This window comes from Brachypodium distachyon, chromosome 3 (assembly GCF_000005505.3).
Source record: "Brachypodium distachyon strain Bd21 chromosome 3, Brachypodium_distachyon_v3.0, whole genome shotgun sequence".
Lineage (NCBI taxonomy): Eukaryota > Viridiplantae > Streptophyta > Magnoliopsida > Poales > Poaceae > Brachypodium > Brachypodium distachyon.
Window position 1 is genome coordinate 55,913,309 of NC_016133.3, and position 19,796 is coordinate 55,933,104.

Here is a 19,796-nt window from a genome sequence, read left to right on the forward strand (position 1 = left end):
TCTGCTGCCGTCAAGATCCAGCCATGGTGTTCTTCATGTTCTTGTAAAATAATCTTTCATTTTATCCAGTGCGACATTTGAAGCACACAAATTGGTTTTTTTTACGACTGCACATGATTTGTTTGGTTACGCAATTTCTGTACAAAGGTGACGCTTTTGCTCAATTAGAATCTGGGACAAATTTTGTGTTTGTACTACACACATGTTGGAGGGTTTTTTTTTCAAGATTTAGCAGAACCGAGTATGCCGGTGATGAACTTTGTGGGCTAAACATTCTGTAATTTAAATATTTGTACCAACAGATTGTTAACTTTTTACTTGATGTCCAAATCTTCTGTCTAGCTTGACGTGTTTATGACATAATTTTTTTGTTCCGTAGCAACGCACGGACATCTTACTAGTTGATATGCAATCTCAGTTTCGTTACTGCTCCCGTTTAGGAAAGAAAATTGACATTGCAAAAAATTCTAAAAAAAAAAGCCCAAAGATCAACAACCCTATCATCATCGCCATTGGAGGCGGAAAGGGTCTTCCAGAAAACAACGCTAGGGTGGCCCTTTTTGTGTTGGTGATGCTAGGCATGGCAGTCAACTTTGAAGACGCCGCTGTCGAGGAGCTTGCCAAGCTCCAAGTTGGCGGGTTTGCCCTGACCATGCGGTGCAATTGACTTACATATATAGTACCCGAATCAGTGCCGCGTGGTGCTTCCAAACTTGACATTATGGGATCTAATAACTCGAGCAGCTTCCAACAAAATAAAGATCATACAGAGTAAGATATTTTGAAAATAGATGAAATACTTATTCCATCGGACAATATATAGTCCTACCAATTGATGGAAGCCCAAAGAACAAGAGAAAATTTGCATATTAACAAGCATTGCGATGTAAGAAAAGTCTAAGGCATATATTTCTTAAAAAGTTCTTTCTATTGTACACCAAAAAATTTCATAATTAACAACATATATTAAAGTATTAAGTTTGCATGAAAAACTCGAGATTCTAACAAATATGTATTCAAAAAAAAGTTATTATCACATATATGGCCAGACACCTTTATGTATTATTCAGCTGAGAATTGTTTTCAAAGCTACAAGTATAGCCCACTAAAGATGTTACAAGTTCAATAGGTAGGGACAACTGTGGAGCCACTCGATTCAAATTTAAGCTCGTATTTACAATGACCGAATTTTGCCTGATACGAGACCATTCAGAATTTAGGGCTTAATTCTCAGATGATTTAACCAGGACAATTTATATAAATCTTAGTATCAATTAGATCATATGCATCAGAATATCAAATAAAACCCAGTAATAAAAGAGATCAAAAGGACATCAAAGCGGCAACATGTTTTGATTACTAAAGCATGATGCATGTCATCGAAGGTTCTCAGCAATAGCACCCACTCAGAACTCGAGGCGACCATTTACAAATGACCCATAAACAATAGTGATATCCCCAAAAATTCCTCCTTTTCTCATTGCGGCTGGTCTCATTGCTTCAGATTTTGTGCTTGTCTTACAAGGAGGAAAAGCGACTTCTTCATTCACGAAGACTGAAACAAGAACAAAGTTTCAAAACCAAAATCAAGCTTGATAGGGACCAGGAAAAGGCATGTCACAAAAAGGGCTTGAAAAGAACAGGAAAAGTGTGTTTCAGCCTAAAACGGATAAAGATAAAGCAAAGAACATATCTGGATACTCGACATGGACATTACCTGACGGGTGAAGTGTTATCTGACGTCCTGTAAATTTAAAAAGAAAAAATTCAGAACTGGGACAACTCCAATACAAATAGAAGCGAAAGATTGCACTAAAACAGCAAGTTGTCAACCAACTAAAACCAAAACAACTATTACTAAGAGAAATATATAACGGAGATACTAAAACAAGAGCACCCACATGCACGGTTCTTAAAATTTTGCAGAAGGCGTATAATCAATTGAAAATAAGTTCTCTACTCGGTGAAAAGTGCACAAATATTATCTTATGTACTAAATAGGGGATCCCCACTAACATATTTCTCTCAACATGTACCATATCCAGCTCAGCAACCCCACTAGCCTATCCAGCTCAGCAACCTGCCACCTCAGCAACCCCACTACTACTGAATTTCTTCCTTCCACGTCATCCTTTCCCAGCGACTCCAGTCCCGCTCTACGGGGCTATTCCCGTGACATGGGCTTTCTGCTGCCAGGGCTTCTCTTGGGCCGCACCCTCTCTCTCTTGGCCCATCTCCCGGCCGAGGCACGCAGCCCAGCACGAGCGCGCCTGCCCGTCTTCCTCCTCCGTTCGGTCGTTCTTCCTGAACAGACACAGCACTGCCGATGGTTGATCTCCTGTCGATTCTCTCGATTTCAACTGTTTCTATCTGAAGTACTCCTAAAACTGAAAAATTAATCCCCATCTCCCCGTGAACCGATTCTGCTCATGAATCTTTCGTTCCCCTTCTCATCTTCCAATTCCAACCACACGGCCGGAATGCCGGTCGTCAGCATCCACCCCTCGATCTCCCTCCTCGGCCTATAAAAAACCGATCCTGAGCGCGTCAATTTGAGCTTTTGCCACTCCTCCATCATTCCCACGTTGAAAGTTTCTCCTCTAAACCAATGTAGAGACGACGGTGTCGCAGCCCCACGGCACCACACCTCTAAAGGCGCTGCTCCGACGGAGAGGTGGAGGGACACCACCGCCAGATTCCCTAACATCAGGGTTGTTGACATTGTGGCGGGGTGAGGGGAAGCAGGAGGGAGACATGGGGAAGAGGAGAACGTGGGAGATCGAGTCGCGTTAGATACATCGGCAGCAATGGACATCGGTGTCGTGCGAGGGAAGGGGGAGGGAGACAGGTGAAAGGAGCGGGAGGGGGACATGGTAGAGGAGAAGGCAGGAGCTTGGCTGGCTCGCGGCCGGCGGTGATGTGCCGCCATGAGGTGACGCGGAGTCGCGGACACGTTCAGTAAACAATTTTTCAAACTGTGATTTGTTGTTTTAATTTATGAAGATTGAAATCGATCCCAAGATTTATTATTCATCTATGATTTGCTTTATTAGTTCTTTTTGTTTGTGCAGATACAAGTTTCTCGGATGAAATTCAGACGCCATTTAATCAAAATCAGATGTTGCATGTACATATAGACAAGTTTCCTTCGTACATATGGTAAATATAATATGAAGAGGCGTCTCCTACGTCTAGCAAACAGTGGTTATATTTTAGTCGTGCGAGGCTAAAGTACTAACTGCAAATGATAAATAAAAAAATCGTAGGCTGCTAGCTGCATGAATCATGCGATCAATGTACAAGAAAGACACTATCATATAGCTTGCTGATTCTAACTTCTAATCGTTGCTTTCTTCAGAATAATGAAGACAAAAGCATCCATTGGAAATTTGCAGGCAAGATATAACTTAGTGATACACCAATCTCGTTTGTTCTGTTTTGTTTGTACTATTGATTTCTTATTCTTTCAAAAAGCCATCATTTAAAATGTTTATAATAATCTTTTCAATCCTTAATAATTCATATTTGTTTTTTGTTTTTTTGCAATGCATGCGTCTCTTTAAAGGTTAGGCATAAAATCCTGCCGCAACGCGCGGGGTATCATTTGGTATAAAAAACATGTCGTTGATTCACCTTTTGAACGCTAATGGGTGCAACATGTCGTTGCAAGTTGAGCAAAAGCAGAAAGAAATAAAAGTAAAATATAAACCTAATATAGTTCAATGTCTCATACAATGGTAGTTGCACTAAGCCCAGCATAGAACAAAATGGTTATCACTTTATAACTCCGGTGATCACCAAAAGGACTGAAATTAAAAGCAGGCCAGAAAATCAGTTCCTATCTAACCAATGTTTAACAAAGATGAACTCAGATAACTCACAGGTTTCCTTTTTTGCGAGGAAGATTTTATTCGCTAATCTAAATACTATTGTCTATCAATAACTTATCTACTGTTTTTTCTGAGGAAATCAAAATTCAAATGTACTACATAATTTCAAAATTGTCTAACAGCTACAAAATACTGGATTGGGTAGTTTATACAGAACTTGATCAATATTGTCTATCATCTTTGTGCATGCTAATGGGTGCAACACGTCAGTTGCAAGTTAAGAAAGGCAGAAAGAAATCAAAGTAAAATATATACCTAATATAGTTCAATGTCTCATACAATAACACTAAGCCCAGCAAAGGACAAAAAGGTTAGTGCATCATAACTCACGGTGATCAGCAATATGGCTGAAATTAAAAGCAACCAGAAAATCAGTTCCTATCTAAACAATGCTTAACAGAGATTATCTCAGATAACACGCAGGTTAACTTTTTCGCAAGGAAGATTTTATTCGCTAATTCACTAATCTAAATACATACTCCTATCTAGTATTGTCTACTACCAATAACTTCCCTATTGTTTTTCATAAGGAGAAAAATCAAAATGCAAAAGTAATTTCAAAACTGTCTTACAACTAAGAAGATCCTGAATTGAGTAGTTTATACAGAACTTGCTCAAATTGTTGAGCTGATCGTATAAATGATTTGTAAGTACGGCAGAGAACAGGGTGTTTGCCTGATTTTATCGACAATGTACTCAGTTCTTGGCAAATCCTAAAATGGCCAAGGCTAACCCAATTACACATACCACTTGATCGAATGGATGTGGTGATAGATTGATAACTCAACAGTTCGTTCATTGTAGTATCAAGTAGTACCACGAGCAAATATGTTCAGTGCATAATTGCAAGATAGTCACAAGATAGCAATTAACTAATATATATAGCGAGATCCGCTACGAAATAACACGACGGCACAATATTCACAGGAACAGTCATAGGCACATAGAACCAATTAAACATGGATATCAACTAAAAGGACACGATTTATTCGGCCACGAACACCACCAGTTCATCAGATCAGAAACACACAACAGAGACGAGCCTCCACAACACAGATGGAACAGTAAGCCGTAAGCGCACGAGCGAATTCGACAGTCATACGGGTGGAAGAGGAGGGTCCTCCACCTTGTTGCCATCGGCGGCGGCGGCGTCCTGGTGGTTGTCGGAGGTGGGGGGGGCGAGCATGAGGGGGCGGTCGTGGGCCTCGGCGGCGGCTTCGTCGTCGTCGTCGTCGTCGGTGGAGAGGTTGATGCAGGAGCAGCGCTCGAGGGAGGCGAAGAAGGCAGAGGTGACGCCCGTGCCGAACCAGCTCGCCCAGCTCTCCATGGCTCTGTCGTCGGCGGCGCCGAAGAGGGCGGCGATTGGCTAGGGTTTGGTCACAGACGAGGAGGCGACTAGGCGAAGGCAAAGACGACTCAACTCAGACGCAAATGCCAGATCCAGCCAGTTGCGTGCTTCCGTTTTACTTAGTCGTCCACACGTTTTTCTATTTTTATTTTTATTCTGGGAGAGTCCACGGTTTCCCTGTTTTTTTCAAAGTTGATTTTCTCCTATTAATACCAACAGCTTATTGTCAGTGCTAAAATTGTGCCTTGCCATACAATTCTTCTATTAATTACAAGAGACCTTTTCTGAAACAAAGCATGAGACTCGTTTTGATTTTTGAAAATTCTTGTGCCAACATGACTGAGTATAAGCTTAGTCGCACTACAGTACATATTCACAACCTATCTATAAGCGCAGAAACACATCAAGCCAGTTTCCCTCAGAAATAAAACGAAGACAAAACAATTCAGTATATGAGCCAATTCAGCAGCAGATAAGCATTGAGATACAGGGACTGGACATATCTGGATTAGCATCTCCATTGGTAAAGAATCTTCTCCTTATTTTCGTTTGCAAATGATATGAGCATTTGGAGTTACACCTTATTTCAATGTACATGTGTGAATTAGTTACAAGACACGGGCTTCGTTTTTCAATTTATCAAGGAGCTCATCGACCGAAGAGAGAATGACCCCGGCTTTCCTCTTTGGCGGTTCATCCACCTGAACCACCTCCATATCTGATCTGATATCTACATTCAGCTCTGCAGGTGTGACTTTCTTGATCACCTTCGATTTCGCCTTCATTATGTTTGGCAGCGTCGCATACCGTGGCTGGTTCAGTCTCAAATCAGTGCTGCATAACAGAAACCATGGTATATGATTACTTCAGATGGAAGTCACAAAAATGGGGACTGAACTGTAGCTTGCGAGTGTGAAGGGTCTGTGGTTCATTCATCAAACAAGGTGGAGTACTATGCTTCTATGACAAATGAGAAATCTAATGAAAATAAGATATGCAGACATGTTATGTGAAACCTACGTAATCACTGCAGGTAAATCCAAGCAGATTGTTTCAATTCCACCATCGACCTCTCTCTCAACAGTAGCTGTTTGCTTCTCCTTGTCAACTATCACCTGACAATAAAACAGCACATTTAACTACAATTTTCTGTTACACGAAATCTTGAGAAGTACTGGCATAGAAATCTGCCAACAAATATTTGAGCATAGCAGTATAGTACAATAAAAGAAATGGCCAAGAATATTTTTTTGGCTATTTTAAGGGGAGAATTTCCTCAGATTTGCTTCCATTGTGGCTTCACCTTGTTTGGCCAGAAACGAGGAAACCAGATGTTGGTCCAAACGAAAATAATGTTTCTATGGAACTGGGGGTGGGGGGTGGGTGGTCAAATAAGGACTTGAAAACTCTGACAACGGTTTCTTTCCTTGCTCAAGAAAACTTCTTTCAAGAATCAATGCAAGTAAAATTCATAACAAACACCAGTTAGTCATCAAATTGGGACAAATGCTGACTACAGTGGTGTTGCTTATTTCGAGTGAGTATCAAAAGATTAGGCCTGAAAGGACCGTGCGAAATAACAAAAACTCTATGCATGACCACATTGTAGGTGACATTACTGAAAAGCACAAATAACAACAAACCTTAGATGCAAAGGTTCCCTGAGGCCAGTTGAGTAATCCAGCTAGCATTTGCCCTGTTTGGTTGCAATCATCATCAATTGCCTGTAATTACAAAAGCACATAGAAACTACGATTATGAAGTATGAACAGATATACTCCAAAGGTAAGCTTTCTTAACATATTTTTTTTCTTATTTCCCCTTTGCTATCATTCTTTGTGACAAAACATGGCAGTAGAGTTCCTGATCTTAAAGGTGGATGCTTAGAGAAAGGAAGTTGCAAACATGCCAAACAAACAGCTGTTGTTCCATGAGATCCAACAAAGTAAGCAACTTAGTCAACAGGAAGAAAGAACATGTGGGCATCCATGCTCTTCACGTAACCACAAAAACATTCGACCTATAAATTTCATCATCCTAATATCTCTTAAACGGGAGTGACACTATAATTTGAGCAATAGAGTGGTTTACAAATGTCTGACAACCACATTTGATGTAATGCGATTTATTTCCCTGTTACCCTGACAAATGAACAGGTGGACAAGTAGTACTCTGCTAATACTCCTCAGAAAACTGTTCTGTTTTGAACATCTTCAGAGTTAAAAGTGAATGAATCAAGACCAATCCAGGACGGGGCAGCAGCGGGTACCTGCTTGCCGAGGATGAAGAGGCCGGGGTTCTCCTGGATGGCGAGGGCGCGGAGGATCTTGGCGACGGCGAGCGGGAGGAGCGGGCGCGCGGGGTCCGGGTCGTGGAGGACGTGGACGGCGCGGTCGGCGCCCATGGCGAGCGCGGTGCGGAGCGTGTCGGCGGAGGCGGCGGGGCCGACGGTTGCGGCGACGACCTCGGCGGCGGCCCCGGCCTCGCGGAGCCGGAGCGCCTCCTCGACGGCGATCTCGCAGAAGGGGTTCATGGACATCTTGGCGCTGGCCGTGTCCACGGCCGTCCGGTCCGGCTTCACGCGCACCTTGACGGCGTAGTCGACCACCCGTTTCACGGCCACCAGGATCTTCATGGCGTCGGCGTCGGCGTCGGGCGAGGCTATGCCGATGCCGTCTTGGTCTCGTCCCCCCCTCACTGAGTCACTGCGAAACTGAAGCAGGCACAGCAGCAAAGCAGAGCAGGGGAGTTGCGAGTTTGAGTGTCTCACTTCTTCTGACTCATCATTTCGTCAGTCCTCACCCACAAATCGCCCATTCGCCCCTTCTCCGTCTGTCCGAAATTGTCGACCATACCAAAAGGTGGTTGGGTCGTGCACAATACGCTTTGTTTTCTCTGTTTATTTCCAAATTCAGTGTCACGAGTTTCATGCTATCCGTTGAGAAGATCACACCCTTTCATGCATCAGCAAACGAGTTTCATGCTCTCCGTTGCTTAGGCTCTAGTTTATTCACGAAACAGTTCAAAACTGTCACGCAATATATTTGCTAATTTTACTGCAGTACAGTAATTGAGTACACGTAGTTCAGAAAATTATTGCAATTTTGTGATACACATGGTTCAGAAATATGTTGTACTAGCACTGAACGTGCTCTGCGTCCACAGGAAATGCACGGCACCGGTTGCCAGGAGCCCTTCACAGGTGCAGCAATGCACCGGCGGCCAACGCCGACCAAAGCACGCAGCTCTTGATCAACGGCCGCTAAGTGGATGCAGCTCTGGTACATTATTCGCATAAACCGCCCTGAATCACCTCCCGCAACAAAGAAATACGGTCAGCAGCAGTCAATGAGTCAATCAGTGTGCACGCTTCTGCAGGAAAGACGTTCCCGACGGATCAATTCAACAAGACCCTGAGTTACGTCAAGTCTGGGGCGAACGCGACGAGCTACGGGCTGGCGGCCGGGGTGTTCACTGGAAGCCTGGACACGGCCAACACTGACGCTGCGGGTGGGGACGGTGTGGATCAACAACTGCTACGACGCGCCGGACGCTGCCATCCCGTTCGGCGGGTACAAGATGAGCGGCGTCGGGAGGGTGAAGCGCAGCCTCTGCAACTATCTCCAGGGCCACGTCCGTCTTCGTGCCCGTCAGGACTCAGGAACCAGGCCTGGCAGTAGACTAGTAGGGAGAAATGTACCGCCCGCCAAGCCAGTATACTCTGGCCACTCTACATAAGTACAGAAAATGGCAACATCGGACATGATGCAAAGCAGGTGTGCAATATTCAGAAGCACCATATCCAGCTTACTCTGACCGTCTTATGATAATAAACCAGCTTGCCGGAGTGACATTCTGCATAAGCAGACCAAAGCATGGAAAATGGCACCCCAGACATGCTGCAAAGCGGGCGTTGTTAATTACTCTGATCCTAAATTAGGATTCGGAGGGAGTCGTCACTAACACATGGACATTACGTAACAGACAAGTAGATAACACACATGATGAATTACACTACATCACTAGTTCTGCTCGCTTTAACTCTTACTTACATATACTACCATGGGTCCACAGAGATACTTATCAAATAACTTGAAGAAGGTCCAAACATAATTCACTTCAGGCGACACCAGCAACACTTTAGAGGCCCGTACTCGAAACGGTGAACACTGTCAAAGAAAACTTTACTTCGTGTGGAACAACCAGCAAAGACTGCGTCTCCCTTGCATTTGTGGCGATGAACTTCCGAAATTCAAATTTGTTTTCATCCCCTTGGAATTTGTGGAAAACCGTCCTCTTGACGTGGATCTCAAGCATTTAACTGGACTAACTTCCTGCCAGAATTGGTGTCCAGTCAGAGGGTTCATACGCAGTTATAGACTGCAAATTTGTACCGATGAGTGAACATTTCAGTTTAGCACATAGACATCATCACTAATAAGTACAATCACAAAGCACAAACAAATAGACTTATCATACTGCAACGCAAAGTACAAATAAGGAAAGACTGCGAGCAAGCTTACCGTATCAAATTGTTGGTGCAGACAAGGATGGTGGGAATCCAGCATACAGGCTGGCATCCCAAATCATTTCCCTAGTGCCACAGAACCGCTCAAGCTGAAGAGTCTGAAGATTCAGTGAAAGACACTCCATTTCTAAACCCTCCGGCACAGTGCCTTTTGGGATCACTTGTAGGAGCAGGTATCCCCCAGCTATACCCAAGAATCTAAAGCGATGCTTCAAGGGCAAAGGGATTCTCGCGTTGGATTGCCACCGGGTTGTCCCGTCCCTAGCCTTCCGCAATGTGCCACACCAAAGGTGATAGCAAAGGTCACCAAAATTACCGTCATCCTCGATAGTAAACATCCCAAACTTTCCTTCCGCGGTCTCTGCAAAGGTCATCGTAACCTCTTCGGCCCGGGGGTAAGGGGGTAGATTGATAGCAGAGAACCCCATCGTGTCCGTGTGGAGCATCAGCAATTTGCCCTGCGGTTCAACTGCCCAATAAAACCGTCTACGACAATAGTAGCGTTCTGAGGCCCAATACAAGTACAACTCAGAACCTGAAGCAGGGTTGTCCTCTCCTGTCATTAAACTGATCCAGCCATCATATGGAACAGCACGCCATTGTCCGGCACCTCGGGAGAACACGAAGAGGACCAGCTTGGTTGTGCACCGCGCCAAGCACATCACTCTGAAGGACAGGTCATCCTCATCCTTGGCGGGAGGTGCAAGGAAGTAATCGAAATGGCCTTTTTTTCTTTTTCTCGTTGATCGAGTAACGCTGCTAGGTCATCCGGGATGACAGGCAGCATAAGGTAGCGGCGGTGCAATGGGTCGCAGACAGCGAAATGCCTTAGGAAGCCGCCGTCAAGGAAGCAGCCTCTCTCGGTGCCGCCGGCAAGGAGGACGCGGCCGTCGCGAACGTCAGTCATAAGAAAGCAGTCGCGGGAGGGGAGTTAGTCGCACAGCAAGTCGGGATCTGCGTCGGCGAAGGCGCGGGCGGCGGCAGCGGAGGGGTGGGGCGGCAGGGCCGGCCGGAACGGGAGATTAATGATGCCTTCGAGCATACCTAGGAGAGGCGGTGGTTGGAGAACACGGAAGCGGCGGAGGAAGCGGTGGCCGGCGATGACGCGGCGGAAGGAGACGCAGGCCATTGCTGCGCGGGCGAGGTCGGCGGCCGTGGGAAGGCGGAGGAATATCTCCTCGAGGAGCTCGTCGAGGGTCAGCTGCTCCGGCGCTGGGGCTTGGAGCGTCGATTGCGCCATTGGAGGTGGGGAGTGGGGGGGTGGGGGGGAGACGTGGAGGGAGAATGGAGGGATGGCGGCGAGGGCTGGACGGTTGGCGGCCGTCGCCTATGGTGTGGCGAAGCGAGGGTTTTCTGTAGCCGGACTGCCGGAGTGAAGCAGCGAGTCGAAGGGAGCTCCTTTCGGCCCATCAAAGCGGCCCACTGAACACTAACGAATAAATCTTGAATCTTCTCCCCGCAGGAAAAAAAACGAATATTCTCAACAAAAAAAAGGAAAAAAACGAATCGATTTTCTGATTACTGATGAACCTTTTTTTCCCCCTAAAAATGCTGTCTGTGTTTAACTGCTTATCTCGTTCTGGTAGGATGAATCATGAAACGAATATCGCTCACGAGGATATATTCGGGCCGATCCTCAAATTCGGGTACTAATACACATGCCCGAATCGAATTCTGTGAAATGCGACCACCAACATCGATCGCTGCACCTCGTACGGTTTTTCGTTGGGTTTTTTTTTTGGGGACGCCGCCTGGTTGTAGCGGGAAGCGCACCAGCGACGTCCTGTTCGGATCTCGACGCTGATGGCAGTTGAACCAATTTTTGTACGTTTTGGATGAATTCGTAATCCTGCACTGAATGGACCGAAGCATATGATGCCAAGTTTTTACTGTAACCGATTTGTCTGGATTCGAAATAAAACCTACAGTAATAAGTGACGCATGATCCCACCAATCACACATTTTCTTTTGGCAGACTATATGCACGGCCTTGTCATTGTAGCATCAACCTTTCCTTCCCTTCTGGAAATGGAAAAAACACAATACGGCCATATACAGGGATTGACGAACTGCTCTCAAAACATATTGCCAACTCACGATGTTCAGTCCCAAAATTTCGCGCGACACAGTTATGATTGTTTACACAGAGCAATAAGAACATCTATATTAACATGCTACTAGCATTTACAAATCAGCAAGAATTACACATGACACGATCCATGTACACACTAGCTAGCTCCAAACCCACAATATACGCAAAACCAACAAAAAGGGAAGCACCTGACACTGCATTCAGAACCTCCCGACGCTGCATGCTAGCGATCAACCAGCTAACAGCGATCACGGCTCAAAAAAAAAAGAAAAAAAAAGAACTAGCAGAGATCAGACGAGCTCCACGGCGACCTCGGCACCATCGGCGCCGGCCTCCTTCCGCGGGCCCGCGACGATCACCTCGTCGCGGCAGACGGGGCACAGGCGGCTCTTGCGCAGCCACGAGCCCACGCACTCGGCGTGGAACCCGTGCCCGCACCGCGGCAGCACCACGCACCGCTCCCCGTCCCTCAACGCCTCCAGGCACACCGCGCAATCGCCGCCTTCTTCTCCGGCCAGTTCCGCCTTGAAATCGTGGCAAGGAAGCTCGCCGACCTCTTCCTCCGTAAGGCCCGCGTCTCCTGCCTCCTGATCCGCGTGCTCCCCGACGACGCGGGAGAGGCGGCGGCTCTCGGAGAAGCCCCGCCTCAGCACCCACACGACCACGAGCACGTGGACGAGCACCATCAGCGCGACGCCGGCGACGAGCAGCACGGTGGAGAGGATCCCTGTTGCCATGGTCGTGCGCGAGAAACACCTTGGATGTGTGCCTGCCTGTGTGTGGAGGAGCTGCCGTACGCTTTGGATGTACGAGGAACTAACTAACTAGCACCCGCAGGTTTCTAAGTTCTGACTTTTGAGTGGGCTCTGACTTTTGACTTTGCAGGGAGGAGTGTTATTGGACAGGCTTGAGAGCAGGTTAGAGAAGTTGCATTTTTGCAACATGCGAGTGGCAGTCAACCTGTATTTGTTGCATAGTATATCCTTCATCTGTCTTCTTGACGATTGACAAGGTCATGTACGATTACTCTGGCATTTTCAGATTGCCGGATACAAGTACAAGTACACTTCACGTACGGACGGACACTCTATCTTGGTTACTGGTCATTTTTATTTTTATTTTTCGAAAAGGAGGAATGCCCCCGGGGTTACTGGTTATAATTAGCAGTATTCTTTAACCACGAGAAATCCCTACACGCTATCAAGGGGAGAGAGGACTTGGATCAGCATACTTGACGATATAACAAGTAGCACAGCCTTGCACAGCGGAGGCCGTGGTGTTGGGTTCAGTTTTTTGAACTATGGAATATGCCACGAGATAATATGTGCTGCACACTCTGCTGAAATCAAATGCTGGCCGTCTCGCATGTTGTTTAAGACTAGTTTAGTTATAGTTAACATTTATCTGGAAACTTGGTTCTTGTCTGCACATTTAGTGAAGTCGAATTAAAATCAAATCAAATTATTACATACGGACGAATTGGACGAATCAAATTATTACAAACGGATGAAATGGTCGAATCAAATTATTTCCAAATGCAACAAGATGGTGCTGAGACTTGTTATTCTTCGTGTCGCTAGTTGTTGTTGCATTCTGCAGTTGTGCCAGTGGACGGGAAAGATGGTGGTAACAGAACAGATTTTGCGGTTCGACGGTGGTGGTTCTGGTGCTCTCTCCGGATTTCATTGGTGGGATGCGACACGTCAAGATCCAAGAAAGCACGTGGATGTTCTCCGGTCAACGTGCCATAGTGAAAAGTGCCTTCCGGCATGCAACACGTCTGTTCATCGGATCTAGAAGCCTCTATGGCAATGGTGCTGTTTTGGATCTTGCTATGTTAGAAGCTGCTGCTCTTTTCTAGCAAATGTGATTTGGCATCGGTCTCAAGCGCTTCAGTTATGTTGATGGCATCTCATGGAACCTTGCGCACTCGGAATCCTACTTGGCGGCTTATAATGCAAAGTTCTCCAACACAGAGGGTGGCCAAACTGTGGCCTTTGTCACCTTCGCAAGATAGAGCAAGAGTCCGTCACACATCTTCTCTTCAAGTGCCATTTTTCGCATCATGTTTGACGTTGCACCATACATTGGTTCGGTCTTGTGGACATAAATCTATATCATTAAGGGGACTTCCGTTCCGCAAAGGAACGGTTGGGGGCCATTGAACGAAGGCCAATGCTTCGCCTACCATGGTTGTGTCACCGGAGCTTTGGACAAACGGAATGCCGGTCTTTCGTAATGTCTTCACTGTGCTCGCCGCCATCATCAATAGGAACTAAGGCTGACGCTTCCGCTTGGACCTCCGCCGAGCAAAGCATTTGAGTTCGATCATGCCGCAGGACTGCGAGAGTAGTCGCGTTTGTACCCACTTTTTCTCATTTTCCCCTCATGTATACTTTTTACTCAGGTTTACTCAATGAAAAGCTTTTGCTTCCGTTTCAGAAAGAAAGAAAAATGGGCTGATGGCTCTCAAACATATCGCAAACTCACAATGTTCAGTTACAAAGTTTCTTTTTAGATGTCTGTTACAATGTTCAGTTACAAAGTTCGTGTAACAATATTTGTATTTTTCTTTTAGACAGAGAGCAACAAGAGCATCTATACCAACATACCATTTACAAATGAGATCTCTTTGTAAATCAACAAAAACTACACACTAGCTACAAACTCACGGTGAAAACCCAAAAAGAAAAGAAGAACGAAGCAGCACCTGACACTCTCCGGGGACTGCATGCATGCTATCGATCAACAAGCACAGCGATCATCAGACAACCTCCACGGCGGCCTCGGCGTCATGGGCAGCCACGGCGCCGGCCTCCTTCCGCGGGCTGCCGGCGGCGACCTCGGCGCGGCAGACGGGGCACAGACGGCTCTTGCGCAGCCACGAGCCCACGCAGTCGGCGTGGAACCCGTGCCCGCACCGCGGCAGCACCGCGCACCGCTCCCCGTCCTTCAACGCCTCCAGGCACACCGCGCACTCGCCGCCGCCTAATTCGCCAGCGGCCAGTTGATCCGGCTTGAAATCGCGGCAAGGCAGCTCGCCGACCTCTTCCTCCGTAAGCCCCCCCACGGCGCCTCCCTCCTGATCCGCGCGCTCCCCGACGCGGGAGAGGCGGCGCGCGATGAAGCCCCGCCGCAGCACCCACACGACCACGAGGATGTTGACGAGCACGATCAGCGTGACGCCGGCGACCAGCAGGACGGTGGAGAGGATCCCTGTTGCCATGGTGCACGCCGGCCGACCGGAGACACCTCGATCGGCTGTGTGCGGAGGCTGCCGCACGCTTAGGATGTACGGGGACTAGCAGTCTATTGAATGAGCTCTGACCTTTGACTTTTCAGTGAGAGGTGTTATTGGACAAGCTTAGAGTAGGTTAGAGGGCGCCAGGTTAGAGAGGTTGCATTTTTGCATCATGCAAGTTGAAGTCAACCTGTGTGCTTGTGCAAATATCCATCATCTGTTTTTTTTTTATGCCAAACTATGTACACCTGCAGGAATTCGTCTCCCTCACCGCAACGAGCTGACGAGCAGACACCGAACGACATCTCATGGAAACCTTACGGCGGCATACAATGCACAACTTGCTGGAGCCACCATGTCGATGCAAATTCTTAGCATGGTTTGTGATCCAAATTAGTTTGGATGGCCGGCCAGCTCCAACGGAGAGGCCGGGTGGCAAATCTCCACACTTTGTTAGCTTTGCAAGAGAGGGCCGGAGTCCGTCGCATATCTTCTCTTCAACTGCTGTTTTTAGCGTCGTGTTTGGTCCTCTAGTGTATCTTGGTTAGATCTTGTGGACATAACTCTAGATCAGTGTGAGTAACTTGAAGGAACGGTTTTTGGGGCATCGAAGGAAGGCCAATGCTTCATGCTTTTGTCATGGGAGCTCTGAAATGAGTGGGATGCCAGAGTCTTCCATAATGTCCCCGCAATGCTCAGGGGCAGAGACAGGCGCCAGGCAGCCCCGGCCGCGGCTTGGGACGTAGAAACTTTTTTCTTTGATAAATATGATGATTTCATGATTTGGCCTCGGTCTTGCTTGCTAACTTTAGTTATTTGGAGCACCAGTCCTTACCTTGATGATATCCTGGCTCTGCCACTGACTATGCTAAGGCCGAGGTTTTCGCTTGAGCCTCCGAAGGGCAAACATTTGAGTTCAATCATGCCATGAGAGTAGTCATGTTTGTACCCACTTTTTCTCAATTTCCTCTCATTTATATTTTACACTTGCTTATTTTTTTGCCTTGGTTTCAGGAAAAACGGGCTCGTGGTCTTGAAACATTTTGCAAACTCACAATGCTCAGTTACAAAATTCGCGCAACGATATTTGCAAAAAAGAAAAAGACAAAGAGCGATATGAGCATCTACATCAACATGGCATTTACAAAATGAGATCTTTTTATAAATCAACAAGAACTACCCAACACTTAAATACGGAGTAGTATTCCGTACATCACAGATGCAAAACGTTTCTACTCGTCCACGAACCATGTACACACTAGCTACAAACCCACAATGCAAAACCAACAAAAAAGGAAGCACCTGACACTGCGTTCAAGTCCTCCCGCTACCGATCAACCAGCAGCGATCAGACGACCTCGGCAGCCATGGCGCCGGCCTCCTTCCGCGGGCTGCCGGCGACGACCTCGGCGCGGCAGACGGGGCACAGGCGGCTCTTGCGCAGCCACGAGCCCACGCACTCGGCGTGGAACCCGTGCCCGCACCGCGGCAGCACCGCGCACCGCTCCCCGTCCCTCAACGCCTCCAGGCACACCGCGCACTCGCCGGCACCGCCTTCGCCAGCGGCCAGTTGATCCGGCTTGAAATCGTGGCAAGGCAGCTCGCCTACCTCTTCCTCCGTAAGGCCAGCTCCTGCCTCCTCCGCGTCCTGCCCCCCTTCCCCGACGCGGACTCGGGAGAGGCGGCGCTCGATGAAGCCCCGCCGCAGCGCCCAGAAGATCACGAGGATGTGGACGAGCACCATCAGCGTGACGCCCGCCGCGAGCAGGACGGTGGGGATGATCCCCGTGGCCATGGTCGCCGCCCCCGGAATGGCGTGCGCTATCAGCCCAGCTGCTACCTCGCGCGCTCGCATGCACACAGCACACGGCAGTAAGAGGGGAACTAGCCTAGTAGCCTAGCACCCGCAGATTTCTGACTTTTGACTTTGCAGTGAGGGGTGTAATTGGACGAGCTTAAGAGCAGGTTAGAGCAGTTGTATTTTTGCAACAGGCCAGTAGCAGTCAATCTGTACTTGTGCAAATATCCATCATGTGTGCTTTTTTGTCCTATACAGTTAATCGGAAAAAAAATGCAGGATTACTCTGACATTTTCCGGGTTGCTGGATAGAAGTACTACAAGTACGCATCATGTACGGACGGGCACTCATCTAGTCATCTGTTTTATTGTTTAACCACGAGAAATACCCACACGCTATCAAGCCGAGAGAAGGCTTTGATCAGCAAATTTGACGAGATAATGCTGAAGTTTGACAAAGTAGCACGTACAGCCTTGCAGCCGAGGCCCTGGCGTTGGGGTCAGTACTTTGAGCTATGGAATATGCTCTGCGGTGTCGTATTGCACAATCTACTCAAGTCAAATGCCAGCTGGCTCATGTTGTTTAGGACTATTCTAGTTCTTCTAACATTTTATTTGGAAACTTGGTTTCTTGTCTGCACATTCAGCGAAGCCAAACCGCAAGCAAACCTACTGAAAACGGTCAACACTGGTATCTCTGCACATCGTCTAACTACCATTCCGAAAAATCACTATAAAATGAATTCAATCAAATTATAACATAAGGACGAACTGAATCATATAAGGCACATGGACAATGATTTCTGAATGCAACAAGAACTACTCGTATGTACAAAAGCACAAGCTAATCTGTCCCGCAGGAGTCCCGTCCCAGCCTCATCACAATTCGCTACCGATCTGCAGTTCCGCACCTCCCAATCTTCCGGCGACCACCTCCGTGGCGGCGGCCTCGTCCGACGCCTTCCCACGGCGGCCGGGGGCCTGCACCACGGCGCGGCAGACCGGGCAGAGGCGGCTCTTGCACAGCCACGAGTCCACGCACTGCGCGTGGAACCCGTGCTGGCACCCCGGCAGCACCCGGCACCGGTCGCCCGCCTGGAGCGCCTCCAGGCACACGGCGCAGCACTCGCCGGTCGCCCCGGCCTTGAAGTCCTGGCACGGCAGCTCGCGGATCTCCTCGGCGGTCAGCCCTCCTGCTGCCGCCGCGCGCTCCCGGGCCTCCCGCGACGCCGCGCCGCGCCTGATCGCCCAGACGACCACGAGCACGTGCAGCGCGAACATGAGCGCCACGCCGGCCACGAGGAGGAGCACGGCGACCGTCATTCCCGCCATGCAACACCACGCCTAGCTCGGTCCGGAGAACTTAGGAGAGTCGATTTATCAGAGCAGAAGCTGCGGAAACGGACGAATTTGATGAAGCTGCGAGTTGCCAAGTAGAAGGGCCGGTTCCGTACGTACTCTTCGTCTCAGCCGCCAGGTCAACACTGCATGAATCACTCCATCTTCCTTCCATGACATCCCTATCCTGTTCTCTTCGCCTTTGATGACAAAACTGCTGCAGTCTGCAGACACATGTGTGCGCGCGCTTCTCTCCAGATATCGTTACCAGATTGTCTGGTTCGAGCAGAATTGCCATCTGGTTAGTTTAATCGATTAGAATAGCTAGTGACAGTGTAAAAATGGTGTTTATTAGTACCATGTCACTGGTGCTGCAGCGTACTGTTGCCGGGTGAGTCCATGTCACTTGATTAGCTTAGCACAGTGGGCGAAAACGACGTGCTGCTGGTGATTTGGATGATAGCTCGGGTTTTTCCTTCCTTCACTTTGTTGGCTTGTGGTGTGCGTTGCGTGGCCTCCGTGATGCTAGTAATAAACTGGCCGCGCGCCATGGGTGATTTGGAGCTTGGACTACAGCGACGTTGACGAATGGCATCGTGGACACGGAGAAGTTTCCATAGCCGAAAAGGCCCAGCAGCATTTCTTTATTTTATTTGTTCTCTACTTTTGGGCTGATCCAGTCCGAAACTTTTAGAGCGTGAGATCTTGGAAACATCCAGTATCCAGTTCGAAATTTTCAGCCCGTTTACCTCCTTTTGTTTTTGGCCCACTGGCCCAGCCAGCCAACTACCGTTTCACGTGGGCTTTTGCCGCAAAGTCTGGAATCCACTGTTGTGCTACAGGATGAGCCCCTAAAAGAAAAACAAAAATAAAGGTTGAGTGCGTAAGAAATTATGTGATTGAATTTTTATTGCTTACCACCTTTGCCACGTGGTGAGTGTGTAAGAAATTATACGATGGTACAATGATAAAATGTAATAGCAAGTCCAGAAGAGCCCCTAAATTTGAGCCCCAAACCCTTATATGAGAAGTACTCATAAAAGATTTCACTCCTCAAATTTGCATGTCCATATTGGCCAAGAAGAGCCATCCATCAATCCATGTGCAATGCTAAACGGGTCCAAAACACAGCAAAGGCATGCATCACACACATCTAGGTGATTGGCCGTCTCCGGAGCGACATGCGTGACTGGACAGAGGTGAGGTGAACACTCCAAGACCGAGCAAAGGTAAACCAAATCGTTCGTTACAGGCTAGCGAAGACATGTGCACGTGGTCAGGCGCTAGAGCCTGCAGCCGTAGAGAAGAGCACGCACGCACGCACGCACCGGCAGCAGCTAGAGCTGTTAGAAAGAAAAAGCGTGGGGATGAATGGGGCCACGGCCGCTGCGGCTCGGTCGTTATTGGCTCGTTGAAATGCGCGAGGCTCGCTGGCGCTGGAGTCTGGACCGAGGCCCTACGTGGAGTACGTGCGGTGCGGGCGTCGGATGGACACGGAACATGGCGGAAAGCGCCGTTTCGGTCGATCCATGCGCACAGGCCCACTCGCTCGATCGGCAGT

At 48.0% G+C, this 19,796-nt stretch overlaps 7 protein-coding genes across 7 annotated transcripts; all 7 read right to left on the reverse strand.

Annotated features, from left to right (window-relative positions):
* Positions 1 to 4,733: 4,733 nt before the first annotated feature.
* On the reverse strand, positions 4,734 to 5,344 carry LOC106866560. The gene has a single exon (XM_014901430.2). It carries the CDS (start codon positions 5,215 to 5,217, stop codon positions 4,987 to 4,989), a length of 231 nt encoding a protein of 76 aa, XP_014756916.1. The 5' UTR covers positions 5,218 to 5,344; the 3' UTR covers positions 4,734 to 4,986.
* A 332-nt stretch (positions 5,345 to 5,676) lies between these two features.
* On the reverse strand, positions 5,677 to 8,051 carry LOC100822031 (electron transfer flavoprotein subunit beta, mitochondrial). The gene is made up of 4 exons (XM_003570399.4): positions 7,508 to 8,051; positions 6,882 to 6,962; positions 6,259 to 6,353; positions 5,677 to 6,072 (listed from the first exon to the last, which is right to left on the reverse strand). Exons 1-4 carry the CDS (start codon positions 7,871 to 7,873, stop codon positions 5,847 to 5,849), a joined length of 768 nt encoding a protein of 255 aa, XP_003570447.1. The 5' UTR covers positions 7,874 to 8,051; the 3' UTR covers positions 5,677 to 5,846.
* A 2,514-nt stretch (positions 8,052 to 10,565) lies between these two features.
* LOC100822335 lies at positions 10,566 to 11,093 on the reverse strand. Its single transcript, XM_024461789.1, has one exon. The coding sequence runs from the start codon at positions 11,004 to 11,006 to the stop codon at positions 10,698 to 10,700; it is 309 nt and encodes a 102-aa protein (XP_024317557.1). The 5' UTR covers positions 11,007 to 11,093; the 3' UTR covers positions 10,566 to 10,697.
* Positions 11,094 to 12,118: 1,025 nt separating this feature from the next.
* LOC100829816 (RING-H2 finger protein ATL14) lies at positions 12,119 to 12,705 on the reverse strand. Its single transcript, XM_003572929.2, has one exon. The coding sequence runs from the start codon at positions 12,593 to 12,595 to the stop codon at positions 12,149 to 12,151; it is 447 nt and encodes a 148-aa protein (XP_003572977.1). The 5' UTR covers positions 12,596 to 12,705; the 3' UTR covers positions 12,119 to 12,148.
* A 1,647-nt stretch (positions 12,706 to 14,352) lies between these two features.
* LOC100830123 (E3 ubiquitin-protein ligase EL5) lies at positions 14,353 to 15,262 on the reverse strand. The gene has a single exon (XM_003572930.2). It carries the CDS (start codon positions 15,082 to 15,084, stop codon positions 14,623 to 14,625), a length of 462 nt encoding a protein of 153 aa, XP_003572978.1. The 5' UTR covers positions 15,085 to 15,262; the 3' UTR covers positions 14,353 to 14,622.
* A 923-nt stretch (positions 15,263 to 16,185) lies between these two features.
* LOC100830438 (E3 ubiquitin-protein ligase EL5) lies at positions 16,186 to 17,221 on the reverse strand. The gene has a single exon (XM_003572931.4). The coding sequence runs from the start codon at positions 16,952 to 16,954 to the stop codon at positions 16,448 to 16,450; it is 507 nt and encodes a 168-aa protein (XP_003572979.2). The 5' UTR covers positions 16,955 to 17,221; the 3' UTR covers positions 16,186 to 16,447.
* A 385-nt stretch (positions 17,222 to 17,606) lies between these two features.
* LOC100830747 (E3 ubiquitin-protein ligase ATL23) lies at positions 17,607 to 18,562 on the reverse strand. The gene has a single exon (XM_024460587.1). The coding sequence runs from the start codon at positions 18,227 to 18,229 to the stop codon at positions 17,777 to 17,779; it is 453 nt and encodes a 150-aa protein (XP_024316355.1). The 5' UTR covers positions 18,230 to 18,562; the 3' UTR covers positions 17,607 to 17,776.
* Between the last annotated feature and the right edge of the window lie 1,234 nt (positions 18,563 to 19,796).